General features: G+C 35.0%; 1 protein-coding gene across 9 annotated transcripts in view; it reads right to left on the bottom strand.

Annotated features, from left to right (window-relative positions):
* Positions 1-14,581, bottom strand: part of LOC136835532 (MAP/microtubule affinity-regulating kinase 3-like) — a 169,007-nt gene that overhangs the window by 10,791 nt on the left and 143,635 nt on the right. For 5 of the 9 annotated variants that reach the window (XM_067099166.1, XM_067099168.1, XM_067099163.1 and 2 more), the window contains one exon: positions 8,063-8,278. In XM_067099166.1, coding sequence (XP_066955267.1) covers positions 8,063-8,278 — 216 coding nt within the window. Of the gene's footprint in view, positions 1-8,062; positions 8,279-8,520; positions 8,566-8,855; positions 9,072-14,581 lie in introns of all 9 variants that reach the window. The other 4 variants (XM_067099161.1, XM_067099162.1, XM_067099164.1 and 1 more) reach the window with 2 other exon arrangements.

The following is a 14,581-nucleotide window of genomic DNA, read 5'->3' as shown; positions in this document are numbered from 1 at the left end:
TTTCCCTTTTGCAAACCACACCCAATTTATCTGTTTTTCTAATAACTGATCTCTTTTTGTATTTCCCATTAATTTTTATTAATCTTTTATTACTTCTTTCAAATGAACACCAAATTATTTGGAAGTTTGAATTTTAAGTCAATGGCCCTTGTGGGCTTGTTGCATATGAATAGAATTCATCTTCTGACTACTACTACTGCTACTGCTACTGCTACTGCTACTACTACTGCTACTGCTACTGCTACTACTACTACTACTACTACTACTACTACTACTACTACTACTACTACTACTACTAATAATAATAATAATAATAATAATAATAATAATAATAAAAATAAATGGAGAGCTTCTCTCTTGTCCTCCTTCCTAAAGAGCAAATCAGCACTTTATGACTGATGGGTTATAATGAACAAGTGATGTTTTACAATACAGACCCTTTAATCATAAGGTGATTATCAAATATATGCGAGCAGTAAGAGACCAACAGCAGGTGCAGCATTCTTTTCAAGATATTAGTAAGAGAGATTAGTTCTTCATAGAATAAGGTATCTTATGATTAATGGGTCAGTATGAAAATACATTTTTGTATTACAGTATAAAAACTTGGCATTTGTATTTAGTAATTTAATAGGTTATAATTTCCAATTCACTTTCCTATACTTGATCAACAGCTAAATTGAAAAAAATACCCATTTTTATATTAGTAATGACAAAATAGCATTAATTTATACAAAATGCCACAACCTGCAGCTTCATTTGCAAAAGTTCCTACATGACCTGATATCCAACAAGTTCTACAAATAAACAGAATGAGGACAAAAATCATAAGGAATGCACAAATACTGAGAAACTGTATGGATGAAGACCTGGATCATACATGAAATCAGGGATAAAGCGCAACAGTCACAAAAGAGAAAACTAACTTTTCACATAACCCATATTGGGAGAACAATGTTAAAAAGGTAATACTCTACTGTGAATGTGTGTGATGGTCACATGTTCAACATATATTTAACTTTGCAATCAGCTATAATGGGCTGCTTCAATGACTGCAATTGGTGTTATTTAATCACAGTTAATATAGGAGTTTAACAAAACAGTGCATTGCATTTCTATACTGACACAGATCTCATCCAGATTTGTTTTTCAAGTGAGCTGGAAACTAGATAAAAAAAAAAAATGTCAACAGTTGGCTGGGATGAGACCAAGGGAACAGAAGAAAAATGAAAAGGCAAAAACCAATGCTCTTGGAGACTTGAGGAGAGCAGCCAAGAACCTTCACTACTCTTTACAATGTGCAGCATGAGATAATCTTTTGAGAAATCCTCCTCCCTACTTACTGATGACATCTAGTTTTCCATCACTACATACCAAATTGCAGGCATTGCCTGGGCTCCCAAATATATCTATTTTGTCATTATAACTGGCTGTGTATGATTCATCCATTGATGCAATTATTCAACTAAATACAATTCCATAACTTCAAAGGATTTTATTCAATTCCATAACTTGAAAGGATTTTATTCAACAAACTTAATTTTTTCCAAAACTGGATTGCACTTGAACCATTTCATCATAATTAAAAGATTAAATAACCATTTAACTCAATGTGACTAGAAGTCATTTCAAAATGTGTGTGTTAAAACTACAAAAATTCTTATATTTCAAAGAAATTATTTTTAATAATCATCTAGAAGACAGTAAAGAGAAATTTACTTTCAAGTAAATTTAACATTAAGGCAAATTTCAAACAGAAATTACTATTATTTTAATTAAATATATTTAAGAAAAGATACCCCTAACAGGCCTACACAGCACCAGTGCTTGGTCTTCAAGAACTAAATTTCATTATCAATCAATCAATCACATAGTGTAAGTAGTATATCATGCAGTTCCCTGTATGGTAAATGTTATTACACCATGCAGTTCCTTGTATGGTAAATGTTATCAGTAGTAAAGTTTCTTATTAGTGTCCCTTCAGGCCAAGCTGCACTATTTCTCTCTCAAAGTTCTACACAAAAAAAAATGCTTCCGGTTCAATTACACATTAGCAAAGCCTTCCTAAATGTTGCAAGTGAGGCAAGATTTACATTAATTCTCGCTGGAAATCTTTGTTGTATCTTAAAAATTCTCAAAATTAAATCCCTAATCAGATATTTTTGTAAATTAATATAACAAGACAGTCATACTTTCTAGGCTAACATAGAGCTCATCCAAAAGACATGTTCATTGATGAGAGGTGCAAAAGTACAGTAAGGTAAAATAAATGAAGTTGACAAATTAGGTAGTGAATATGTGGAAAGTAAAATGCAGAAACTAATGCAGCTATATGGGATGCTGCACATAACCTCAGTACTGCGTAAAGTGTGTACACCGCAAGGCTAACTGTAAATGTAAATTGTAAACGAATCCTTAAATAACCTCTTTACTATTGTGTAAGCTTCATAAATATACATACTGATGCCTGTATAGTCAAGATTATGTACGTTTCACTCACATTACTAAATTACAGGAAGAAGAAACAAAACAGGTTCAGGCTGGCAGGGACCACCTACATGAAAACTTATGACAGCTCACAATATGACATTACATGGCTTTAACCCGTTACCAATTTTAATTTAGTAGGTTCTATTAATTAGAAGCATTTCAAGTATATTAAAATTCTTTTATACGTAACGAGTGTTACACACAATTGTTGCTATACGACTGGGGGTAGGTTCCATAAAAATAGATCATAAGGTGACTGATTGCACAACAATGCATTATAACAGGTTTAATAGGGATACATTCCTAACTACTCAAAAATAATATTAAGATCATGAAAAAGCCCCACCTACTCTACAACCTACTACAATAAATATGCATGCATAGGCTGATGAAGAAAGATTAAACGAGGGTACAGAAAAGATAAAATGGACAGAAAACAAAGAAAAACAGAAAAAGGCATAATAGAAAATCAATAAAATAAAAAAAACAAACACTGTAGTATAATTACACAATCAACAACTTACCACCCCCCAATGGCAACCAACTTAACATGCATTATTTGCAATTTAATCAAAAACTATTTTATTACAAAAGTTTTTCCTTTACACTCAAATATTTCCACAATATCAAAGAAAAAATGGAGTATACAATATCTTTAAAACACTTTTTTCCATAAAATATTCATAAATTATTTTTACATACAAATCCAAGATTTAAAGAAATGGCAATTTTTTTTCTTTTCATATGCTTGCTATTGGAGGGGGAGGCACTAGCAAGGATGATATTGGAGATTCAGCTGATTGCGTATCTGGTAATTCAACATGAATGAGTGTTTATAATACCCAGAAAGTGGGTGTGGCTAGTACCATAAGAAAACTGTTTTTTTTTTTTTTTTAATATAGTTAAAGACTCCACTCTTACATCTGGTAATGATGAATACCTAAGAAAGAGAATGAGTGAAAAAATGTTAAATTTTTGGGGAAACCTCAAATGTTAATGAGTATGTATGAAAAAAAGCTTGTATAATAAAAAGCAAGGTTTGCTTAACCAGAACCCCATTACTCATACATTGCCTGAATAGCAAGTGTTTATATGAAAAAATTTGTATGATAAAAACAAGGTTTGCTTAACCAGAATCCCATTACTCATATATTGCTTGAATAGCAAGTCAAGGAAAATTACTAAAATATCTAAAGTAAAGCCATGAAATATACATTAGTCGAAGACTGATGACAAGACCAAAGCCAAAATCCATACATCAAGTCATAAAGACCAAGTTGCACACAAGACATCATTATGCATCTGGCAAGAAGTTTGCATAGGTACATGTCAGAGCAATTCCCAGTAACATTAGGTTTGAAGAAAGGTACCCAGGACACCCAAACCAGAGATTAGACTTTTAAAAAATTATGAAAGGCAGCTCAGCATAAGTATCAGGCACCCTACCCAACAGCAACAGGACTATGAGACATTCAGCCTGAACAAGAATACATCCAAATGTCTGTGAATATCCTCCTCTCACACAACTGTGTAAAAATAAAATAGCATATTCATATTCCTTGAAAGTGAGGGAAGCAAGTCTTTGTGATTACCTGTTGATGCTAAAACTTCAAAATATGCTTTTTCTTATGTCAGTATTCAGGTGAAAAATGTTTAGGTCAGAATTTCTGATTTAAGTACTAATAAATTCTGATTGCTTCTACACGACAAAGTAGAAGGTCCTCACTTTTAGAAGAGGTCATAACCAATAATGCAAGAAAAGTCAGGAACACTGGAAGGCTTACCACAAATAAATCAGGAATGAACAAGGAAAACAGATGACCAGCACCTCATGAGATACGTTCCCAGTCAATGCATGGGGCTAATAAAGACTTGTATGAGGCCAGAGGTCCCCACCTTTTTTTAAGCTGAAGTAGGCTAAATTTATAGGGGTCTTCAGACACTTTCCAAAATGTCTGATTAAAGAGTACAAGAAGTAAAACATACAACAAATAATTTTCCAGATGTGGTATGTAAATGTTTGCCCAAATACTGCAAAGGTAAATTCGTGCAAAAATTACAGTACCGAATGCCAACGATTTTTTATTAAAAATATTAGACAGGCCTAACTTTCAAATATCAAAACCCTTAGATTTAACAGACGATATATAATATATACTACAACAGTCTAAAACACATGCCCAATTTTTTTTTACGTTATAATACCAAAACACTTTTTTACATTCATAAATCAATAAGATGCCTTCCCCATGTAGAAAGATCTTAGTTACACTAACTGACTGTGTTCACGCAGAATGCTCCCACTAATACTCTCTGCATCAGTCCTCATTCTCTTGTGTTTGTGAGATCTGAACAGAGCAGGTGAGGGGAAGGGGACAGTGCAACAAAGACCCCTTATGATTGATGCACTTTATGGGAGGGGAAAAAAAAAAAATATATATATATATATATATATATATATATATATATATATATATATATATATATATATATATATATATATATATATAATATATATAAAAAAAAATCCACCTGATCATTGCATCCCATTAACCATAAGATACTAGAATGGCAATTTGGGAGTGAGAATGGACACATGCTGTGGCAGAAGAGTGGATGGACCCTAAGGGGGGGAAGTCTAAAATGAATATAGAGAGAGGAGAGCCAGTCGCATTACTGTACAGTAAAACAAGCTAGGTGATTAGCAGAGGAGGAGGGAGTCCATAACCACAAATACCCACCAGCTGATGCCACATACTGACCACAGTGACTTGAAGGTGTCAGAGTAACACAAGCTAAGAGGAAAGGAAGTTGGGACTGTTTCTCAGAGTCTGCACCCTGTACAACCTATCCTGCAACTACCTATCCCTGCCCTCGAGAGAAAAGTCACCTCCAAAGTGTTAAAATGGTTAAAACTGCTCAAACCTTACAGTTGGGTAAAAGTGTCACCTGCAGCTTGAATAAGTCCTCAGAATAATTTGCCTGTGCTAGAATGCTATCGTGTTCTTTGAAACACCCAATAAACGGGAACAGGAACAGGAACAAGTCTTCCCAATAAATGGGGCAATGGTGGTTTTACAAACAAGCAAATTGTTTTGTTGTTGTACCCTGTTCATTGCTTCTGTGACCAAGTCTGGGGTGAAGGATGCTCAGGCTGGTGTCCAACGCTCAAAGTATATTAGCATTTTTGAAAAGGCATGTATTCCTCCCACTCTCCATGAATGTCATGGCTTCTACCATGAAGTTTCTACTCCAAGAGGGCTTGGCTAGGCTTTTCAGGACTAGGGCTAGGGTTTCACTAAGGCTGGGGGAAATGCTCGGCTGAAATGACAAAATTGTTCTATTCTGCCCTTATGCCAAGCCTCTGCTCAGCAGACTGTGAGAGAAGGCCTATCTGTAGCCCTTGATGCCAGCAATAACTACTACTTCAAGTATCACAGAAAGAAGAAGTAGTCTACTATCAAGGGAATAACTTGCAAACGACAAACCTAGCCTATACTCCATGATTAATTAGCTGTGGATTTTCTGTTAGGATTAAAGATAGCAGCTGCTTATTCCAATAATAAGGTTATGTTGGATAACCTCCAAGCATAAAGGCAGGGGGAATCTAATCTGCCGTGAAACCTCTAGAAGTGTGGCTGCTTTAGGGGCTTCACATTCACGAATGTGGCTTCTGCTGAGGGAGACAGTTCTGACTTCCTTCTGTTGACTGTAGAGTCTGGCCTAGACATGGATATGATTGACCAGCTGTCTTAAGTTGCATTGGAGGCAGGTGCACATCCTGTAGGACCAAGCCATTACTGGCACAAAGGGTCTCATGAATACCTACAGATGTATGCCTTTCCACCATTCAAGCTGATTCAGACTGAAGTTACCCAGCATAAACTCTAAGACAGGACTTAGAGAGAGAGAGCTATAGTAGCAGGTACTACAAGGTTCAGAACTTCAGCAAAGATCCTTTAGCAAGGAAAGTGGTAAAAGTTCATTGCTTGGCATAACAAACAGCATCTTATTAAGCACTCTTATGAGCCTCTTCTAGGCTTCTTTACTGGATTTAACTTGAAAAACTTTTTTTTTATGACTCAAGCCTCCTTGAAATGTAGGTCAGTAAGCGCATTACTTTATCAGGCAAAGTAAATCATTTGCACAACTGGTCTTTGATGGAATTTCTTTTGGCCCCAGACTTTGCAGCCAAAATGCAACAAGCAGGGTCATGAGATTTTACTGTTCTTCTTTTTACCATCCTAGTATTAGTTAAAAACTTTCATGATGATGCCACTTGTGCCCTGTGTGAGCATTAAGGCACTACCTTCAAAGAGACTTCCATAATACATACATGCGTGAAGAAATTTCTTCTCTAAAAATAACGCTGCTTTCTGGCTGCATCATGACTGCTTGGACTAAGATTACAGCATGTAAAATTTGAGTTATTCTCCAGCAGCATTCAAGCACAACTTGGATAGCCTAGCCAACTTTTGAACAAGTCTTTACCTCAGAACCATACCTCACAAGATGTTAGATGTAGAGCCTGATTTTATCTGAGATGTAACTCATAAAAATCAAAATTATTTTTGTTGGGTCCATAGTCAAGGAGGCGCATCTTTTTAGTTTAGAGGACAGATTTCTGATCTTTTAGTCTTCACTACCCATTATATTTGGTCAATGGGAATTACATCTTCATTTTCCCACCTGAACAGAGCTCTGATTTAGGCATCTTATGGCTATTGGATATGTAATCAATAAAATCTATTCAAACAACAAACATGCTTTCCGTACAAACCCATTAACGATACGAGAAATTCCCTTCTTTTCCCAAACTTATTCTGTTGGGATCAAACTGCAAGAATGAGGGACAGGGAAAGGTGTCTGATGATGGATAAGGCATGAGTAGTGGAGTTCCTTTTTCCCTAAAGAAGCATGTATTCTCAAGGCAAATCTAAGCTGGATGCCTTGAAACTGCAGTAATAGTTGTGTACATCATCACCATTACTGCCTCCAATATATATAGTATAAAATTCTTTACTCGATGATGACTATAGTACTATACACTACAATTCAGAAATTTAAAAAAAAATGCTGGGATCATGTAAATTATAAAAAGAATATGATATAGATTCTGGGTAAGAAAACTTAATTTCATATTAGAAATTAGTGGTCAACCGTACAGCAAGTTACCTGTATGATGTCTGTGAAAATTAAGGGCTCAACAAAATTCAAAACAGGAGCTTCTGCTGCATTTTCAACATACTTCTTCAGCCAACTTTATCAGCATAGTACACAGAAATTTAAAAAAATCTATTGTTTTGTACGCATTGAACTTTGTTACATTTTTTAAAAAATTTACTGTTTGGATGTCACTTAAAAAAAAAAAAAGTAAACAACGATAACCACGTTTCAGATTTATCTGTATTTAAAGTAAATCCAAAAGAACATGGTTATCCTATAGAAAGACTAATTTCTACTAAATATCTACACTTACAATTATACATGACTCTCCAATTTTTTCAACACTGCATCCTTCAGATTTCTGGAAATTACTATCACAAAAACACTGACAAAAAGTGAAACTTACCGTTTAGAAAATTTAGATGACAATTTTGAGAAGAAACTGGTCCTGCTGGTAGACGTGAGAGCACTAGTATCCTGTGTCACCAAAGGCGCTCCTGAGTATGTGTTGTTATTCCGTCTATTTTGTCCACTGTGGAAGGTAGATCGACTCGGTACATTTCGGGGGAAGGGTTGAGTCCGATTCATTGAGCTTGGTGACACAGGTGTTTTGTTCGATGAGCTGGAAAGCAGCAATAATATCACACTGAGAGAAAAGTTTAATATTTGTATCATAAGCGCTGGTATCAGCAAGCAATTGAAGCCCATTTGTTATCAATTTTAGCTCAGAAGCACTGGGCATTGAGTTTTTAATACAGTATATGATATATTATTTCATTTAACAATAAGCAACAACTAAATCTAGAAGAGAATTAAATTACATAGCAGTAATTATTAACAACTAGAAGTAACAGTGCACGCTACCTAAGCAATCTCTTGTGGTCCCCACTGGGTCTGGAGGCGACAGATCTACCGAGGTCATGCAAAAATAAAGTGTTAAATATGTCACACCACCCTTTATCAGTACTGTATTTTAGTAGGTGTGGTTCAACCAAACTGAGTGTCAAATACAGCTATACTGCTTACACTGTATCTAATTAAGCTGCCATGCAAACCACAAATTACACCAAAAACTAAAATAATGATAAAACAAGGAAATTAAATTCAACATAAGAGCTGAGTGGAATATGAAAGAGGTGTGTTGAAGCAAGAAGCAAAAAGCAACAGGGTGTGTGTGCGCCCACTGAGAGACATACTACCTTGACCGTAAAGGATCTAGGGGGTGGTCTAAGGGCGAGAGATCCACTCGGCCTGGACCAGCACCCGTGCCCGCAGAAATGGACGCTGACTTGAAATGACCTTTTGCAGGTCGTGAGTTAGTGGCTGACGAGGGGTGGCCAGGGGACAGGCTGTCCACCGGGGCCCCCACCACTGAGGGAGGGGCCCCAGGGAGGAGTGGTACTGCAGCCACACCACTGTAGTCACAAGACAACCAGAGTTATCACAGGCCACACACGCACACAGACATACAGCAACACCACCATACACAAACACACGCAAACACGCCTGTCACTCACACCCTTCTGAGCCATATACTATTATGCCAACAGCCCTCTTACCCCTAGGAACAGTAATTGCAATTAAATAAAATAAATTAGAGCACCATTAAGGTGCCCACACTATTCAACTATGAACTCTCCTGATAAATTTTTAAGTATTTTTGAAGTTAGGGCTCAACTAAAAGGTGCTTGTGACTGAGTGAGTCATGCACGGGAGACCAGAGACCCAGAAAATCAGCACAGGACATGAGGGAGTGCACTGGATAGGGATGTAATCATTTTATTTCACTTTTCATCAGCAGCAGCAGCAGCAATACTACAAGCAGCAATAACAGCAGCAGCAACAGCAGAGACCTACTACACCAAACCACTGTTTAACACTCACTTAGCTGCACCAACACAGAATATTGACAGACCATGTGCTGTCAACTGTCTTCAGTCTCAAGTCTGTGAAATTTTGTCTTAAAACCAGTTTTTGTTTTCACAAAAGTGTTTATGTACCGTATAAAATGCAATCATTCTAGTATGAACATGCACACAAACCTCTCCTAAATTACACAAAGGACAAATCAATGTTTAAGCCATCAATAACCTAGCAACCAAATATGCTCACTACATTACTGCATGAGACTGATCAAGATTTTGCATTTAAAAAATGAATGTGCACTGACTAAAAATATGTTTTACTATGCAGCCAATCCTTAGAAAACACTATTTATTAAAAAACAAAATTACAGAATATGCTGACTACATTATATGAACGGGACTAGTCATGACTTTGCATAAAAAAGATTGTGGCACCTACATGAAATTTTTCTGTGTAGCCAATCGTTACAAGAAACTACTTATTGAAAGCAAAATTACAAATTATATATATATTATATTATAAACATTGTTAATGAATTACTATGTTGCTTTAATGATCTATTTTATATTATTTTCTTTTTTCTCTCACCTATTCCTTATTCACTTTTCTATTCCTCCTTTATGTATTGAACTTTCTTATCTGCCTATCTATACACATTTTATATATTATATATATATATATATATATATATATATATATATATATATATATATATATATATATATATATATATATATATATAAATTTAGTTCAACAACAAGATATCTCTGGGCAAGACAGGAAAACAAATGCTATTATTTTTGTTCTATCTATTGTATTATATCACATACATACATTATTATATCGCATACATACAGAGTTCCGAGGTCTGGTTAAACAAATCATTTATAACTAACTAACATACATAGATTCATACATACTTATACATTACACACAAAATATATATATATATGTATATGTATATATATGTATATATACTGTATATTTATATATATATATATTATATAAAACTGTACTTTAGAAATGTTAGTAAATATTGTTTTGCTAGATTTTCTAACTCACAAAGTTCACTCTAACAAAACTAACTACCTTGGCAAGGCAATTACACTTATGTATTTGTAAATACTTAATATTGGCTGTTTATCTGAGGGTGGGTGGCGCTAAGTGTTGGTTGGGCAAAGTGTTCATCAAGTATTTTTCAATTCTGCTGTACATCGTACATTCACTGCACATTAGGACACAAATTACATTACATGAGCTATTGTATACAAATGAGAGGCATAACTCTAAAATGGGATTATCAAATAATGTAGCCATTCAACATTTAAAACAAAACATTTAAATATTGAAAAAATAAAGGGATCTGACTTCAGCAGGGAAGGATAGGCAGCCACTTTATCACAAAATATGAAGAACTTTTACTGCACCATTCAATTTGGTTTTTCAAACAAATTACTTCATCAAACTATAATTTTAAAAACTGAATTTCATATATAGACAAATGAATTAACCAATCATGTGGATCATAGCGCAGGTCTATTTTTTTTTTTTTTTTAAACTGAATGGTGCCTCCTTCATACAGTATCCTGGGATGGCACAAGCGCTTACTCACCCTCGGATAAAACCACTCAGTGTTTTGCAGGCGAGTCTCGCGGGAAAGAACGAGCGCCTAACGGGAATGTGGACACTGACAGACAGACAGACAACACACAGGGGTCAGATCTCTCTGTTGTTGGTCAGTAACAAACTTCACCATCATCTACTGCAGAGCTATTGGGCCTCCTGCCATGTCAGAATCCATTTATAATTATCTCAGGCCACTAGTACTTTTAACTAGGCTCTTACAGCAGCATCGAGTCTACACTCATGAACATATGAACCACCTTGAAACGGCACAGTTCAATCTGATAGTACCATTTTTCCCAAAAAATCTCCAGCAGAATAATGGAGTACAATGAGACTTATCAAGGGAAACGGGGAGGGGGGAGGGGGCAATGAGCAACACTTGTCATTCCATGAACATTTGTTTGAGCAAGTGAGGCACCATGCACCTACAGGGAAGGGGGAGGACCAATACACCTTTATGGACTTAAGGAGAACAGCTTTTTGAGTTAACATGTTTCATTACACTGAAATAAACCAAAAACTGCAAGAAAAATGAGTACTGTATCCTGTTGTACATTATACTTACAAGAAATGAAAATTGCCTTCATGAAAAGGTCTATGAAAAATGAGAGAAAAATTGCTAAATTCATTCTTCAAATAATTAGACAGTGAAATGTAATGGTTGGAAAGTCTCTATCAAATAATTGGAACATTTTAAGTTTCTACCAAATAACTGGAACATTTTAGTGATTCCAAATTCAATTCTCATTAAACCTTTGAATTTCAAAACATTTCTGTGACGACTTATCACAAAGCAACCCATAGTATACATTGCTAGAGTGACTTTACAAATAAATGAAACCCACAGTATTTAAAAATCATTAATTAGAAAGAAGCTTGCCACATACACAATGAAATAGTTTAAAAGCTTTTCTAAATGCCTCTAGTTACTTATATTCTATTTTTTCCATATATGTTCCTTGACTTTGTGCTTACATGGAGAAGAAAAATAAAATACATTTACACTCACATTATCATTATAAGAAATCAACTGAAATCACGATTCACAATGCCTTCCAAAACTGATTTTCTAATGAAAGAAAAGGACATACATCAATATATAGTTTGAAACGTCTTTCATATGCCCAAAGAGGAAACCCGCAGGGTACACAGTCTTACATATTTATTATAAAAAAAATGGCTTTATTCCAAGTATTAATTACAAAATTACTTCTATATTTCTGAGCTATGACATTTACTGCCCCCTTATAAGAGTGTAATTCAGACATTTTTTCAACATTTGCAAAGCCATTTTCAAGTTCCCTAATTTATTTCTTGAAGCATGGTTTAGACTATAACAAATGGTTAATTTACCTGACTCTAATGGCTAACATTAATTGTTTGATTCTTTCACACAAGTTTAACACCACTGCCTAAAATAAGGGAGGAGGGGAGTGGAGATTTTCATTAAAAAAAAAAAAAAAAAAAAAAAAAAAAACTCATAGCTATACATTCTAGTTTATATAAGCTTTACAACTTATATTACATACAAGCTCTGGCTTGCCTCAAAGATTATCTTAAATGGAAAAAAAAAAAAAAAAAAAAATCTGTCACTCGGGGAGAATGATTTGAAAATAAGAGTTACTGATCAAAGAAAGTGTATTGGGGGTTAGTCATTTATTTATATTACGACAGAACTATAAAATATATTTTACTTTAAGCTGTATAGGTTCTGTTTGTAATGAAAATTTATATAGGTTTCATGTTTTAATCCATGTCAAATCTGACAAAAAAAAAAAAAAAAAAAAAAAATTTGATGGGGAAAATAAAATTTAATACACAATTTGATGGCGAAAATAAAATTTAATATACAAAGTATGCCATGATCACAGTATATTTAATAATGAATGAAAGAAAAGAAATAAGTTCTTTAGATAAAGTCCCATGTTACATCATCCAACCTCTACTTCCTGAGAAAGAGCATAAAACGGCAAAAATATAACTTTTCTAAATCAAACTTCATTATAAAACATTCAACATAAAATCTTGCTTATAAAAACTTTACCATAAAATATTCAACAAGTGAAAATTCACATAATATAATCATAACTAAATTATAATGGGATGAAATGGTAGCATATGCATTTCCTACACCCATCACATTAAAAACAAAAAGGTATGTCCTCTTACAATAAATTTTCTCTAGCTCTTTTCTTACTAGACTCATTTCATGTGCCAGTATTCTTGTTAGACCTCATAAAAATGTCTTTGTTACACAAAATCATGTCTTTTCATCATACTCAATAATATACTATGCTATTTCCCTGGACAAGAAAGTACTGTACCAAGTTACACCTACTTGCACTGGTCAATACTGGCAGGCCTCTTTTGCACATGCCCAACCCTGTGTATGATTCCAGCATTACTCTCACTTTGTATGCCAGAGATCTGAAGCCTGAATACTGGACATGAGGAGCTTCGCAGAGGTCCTTGGAATAGACTCATCAGAACCTGGTCTGTGGTGTCCCAACTGGTACTCAAATCAAGACCAAAATAGATGAAAACTAAGAGAAAGAGCTCCTTTGATTCCTTTTATCACAGAAAGGTACTGTCTGTAAACAACTACTCAAAGAGATGTAGGAAGTACATTATTCCTTATGTCATCCAACTTACAAACGTGGCTCACTTTTTAAAATGAAAGTTCATTTAAAAAGAAAGTTTATTAACTGTAGCCCCACATGGTGTCACATATAAGCTACTGTAGCATCCAAGAAAGTGTGGCTGTTACAGATGATTCTTCCAAAGAAAAAGAACCCTGGGTTTGCTGACGACCATTTTCTTAAGAACCTCAAACCAATTACTTAAGCCATCATCAATCATATCCTGGGGCATTAGCATGAACCCGAGAAAAATATTTACATTATGTTCCTCTGTATATGACTTCAATTGCTCCCAATGATGCCATGAATGACCGAAGGCCAGGAGATCCTTGAGCACCAAGTACAGTAATTGATAAGAAAAAACTGTACCTCTTGAAACCAAATACCCGGGTCAATACATCATAGTACCTAAAAATTTGGCTTTGTACGTCTTGTGGTGCCACCACCACTGAGACTGGGAAATTCCCAAGCATCAACACTGTCCTAAAGGAATTGGCAAATTAAAGCTGCAAAGAGTAAATCTAAAGCAGCTGTGGGGCACCAACTTCTTCAAGCATACCTGATCCCCTAACAATAACTGCTAGCATTTGGCTAATGGATGGGGACAGCATCTAAACTGTCAAACATGTCATCAAGGAAATATAAGAGATGGATCCTACTATATGAGCTAAACTGTCACCAGAGCCAAAGTGCTTGTAATACTCACCAGAGCCAAAGTGCTTGTAATACTAATTGTGCTGTCAAGAGACCAAAGCAGATAACATGCAATTAGTAGACCTTTTGGCCCTCCACCA

This window comes from Macrobrachium rosenbergii, chromosome 55 (assembly GCF_040412425.1).
Source record: "Macrobrachium rosenbergii isolate ZJJX-2024 chromosome 55, ASM4041242v1, whole genome shotgun sequence".
Classification (NCBI taxonomy): Eukaryota; Metazoa; Arthropoda; class Malacostraca; order Decapoda; family Palaemonidae; genus Macrobrachium; species Macrobrachium rosenbergii.
This window is presented reverse-complemented; position numbering and strand designations above follow the sequence as displayed.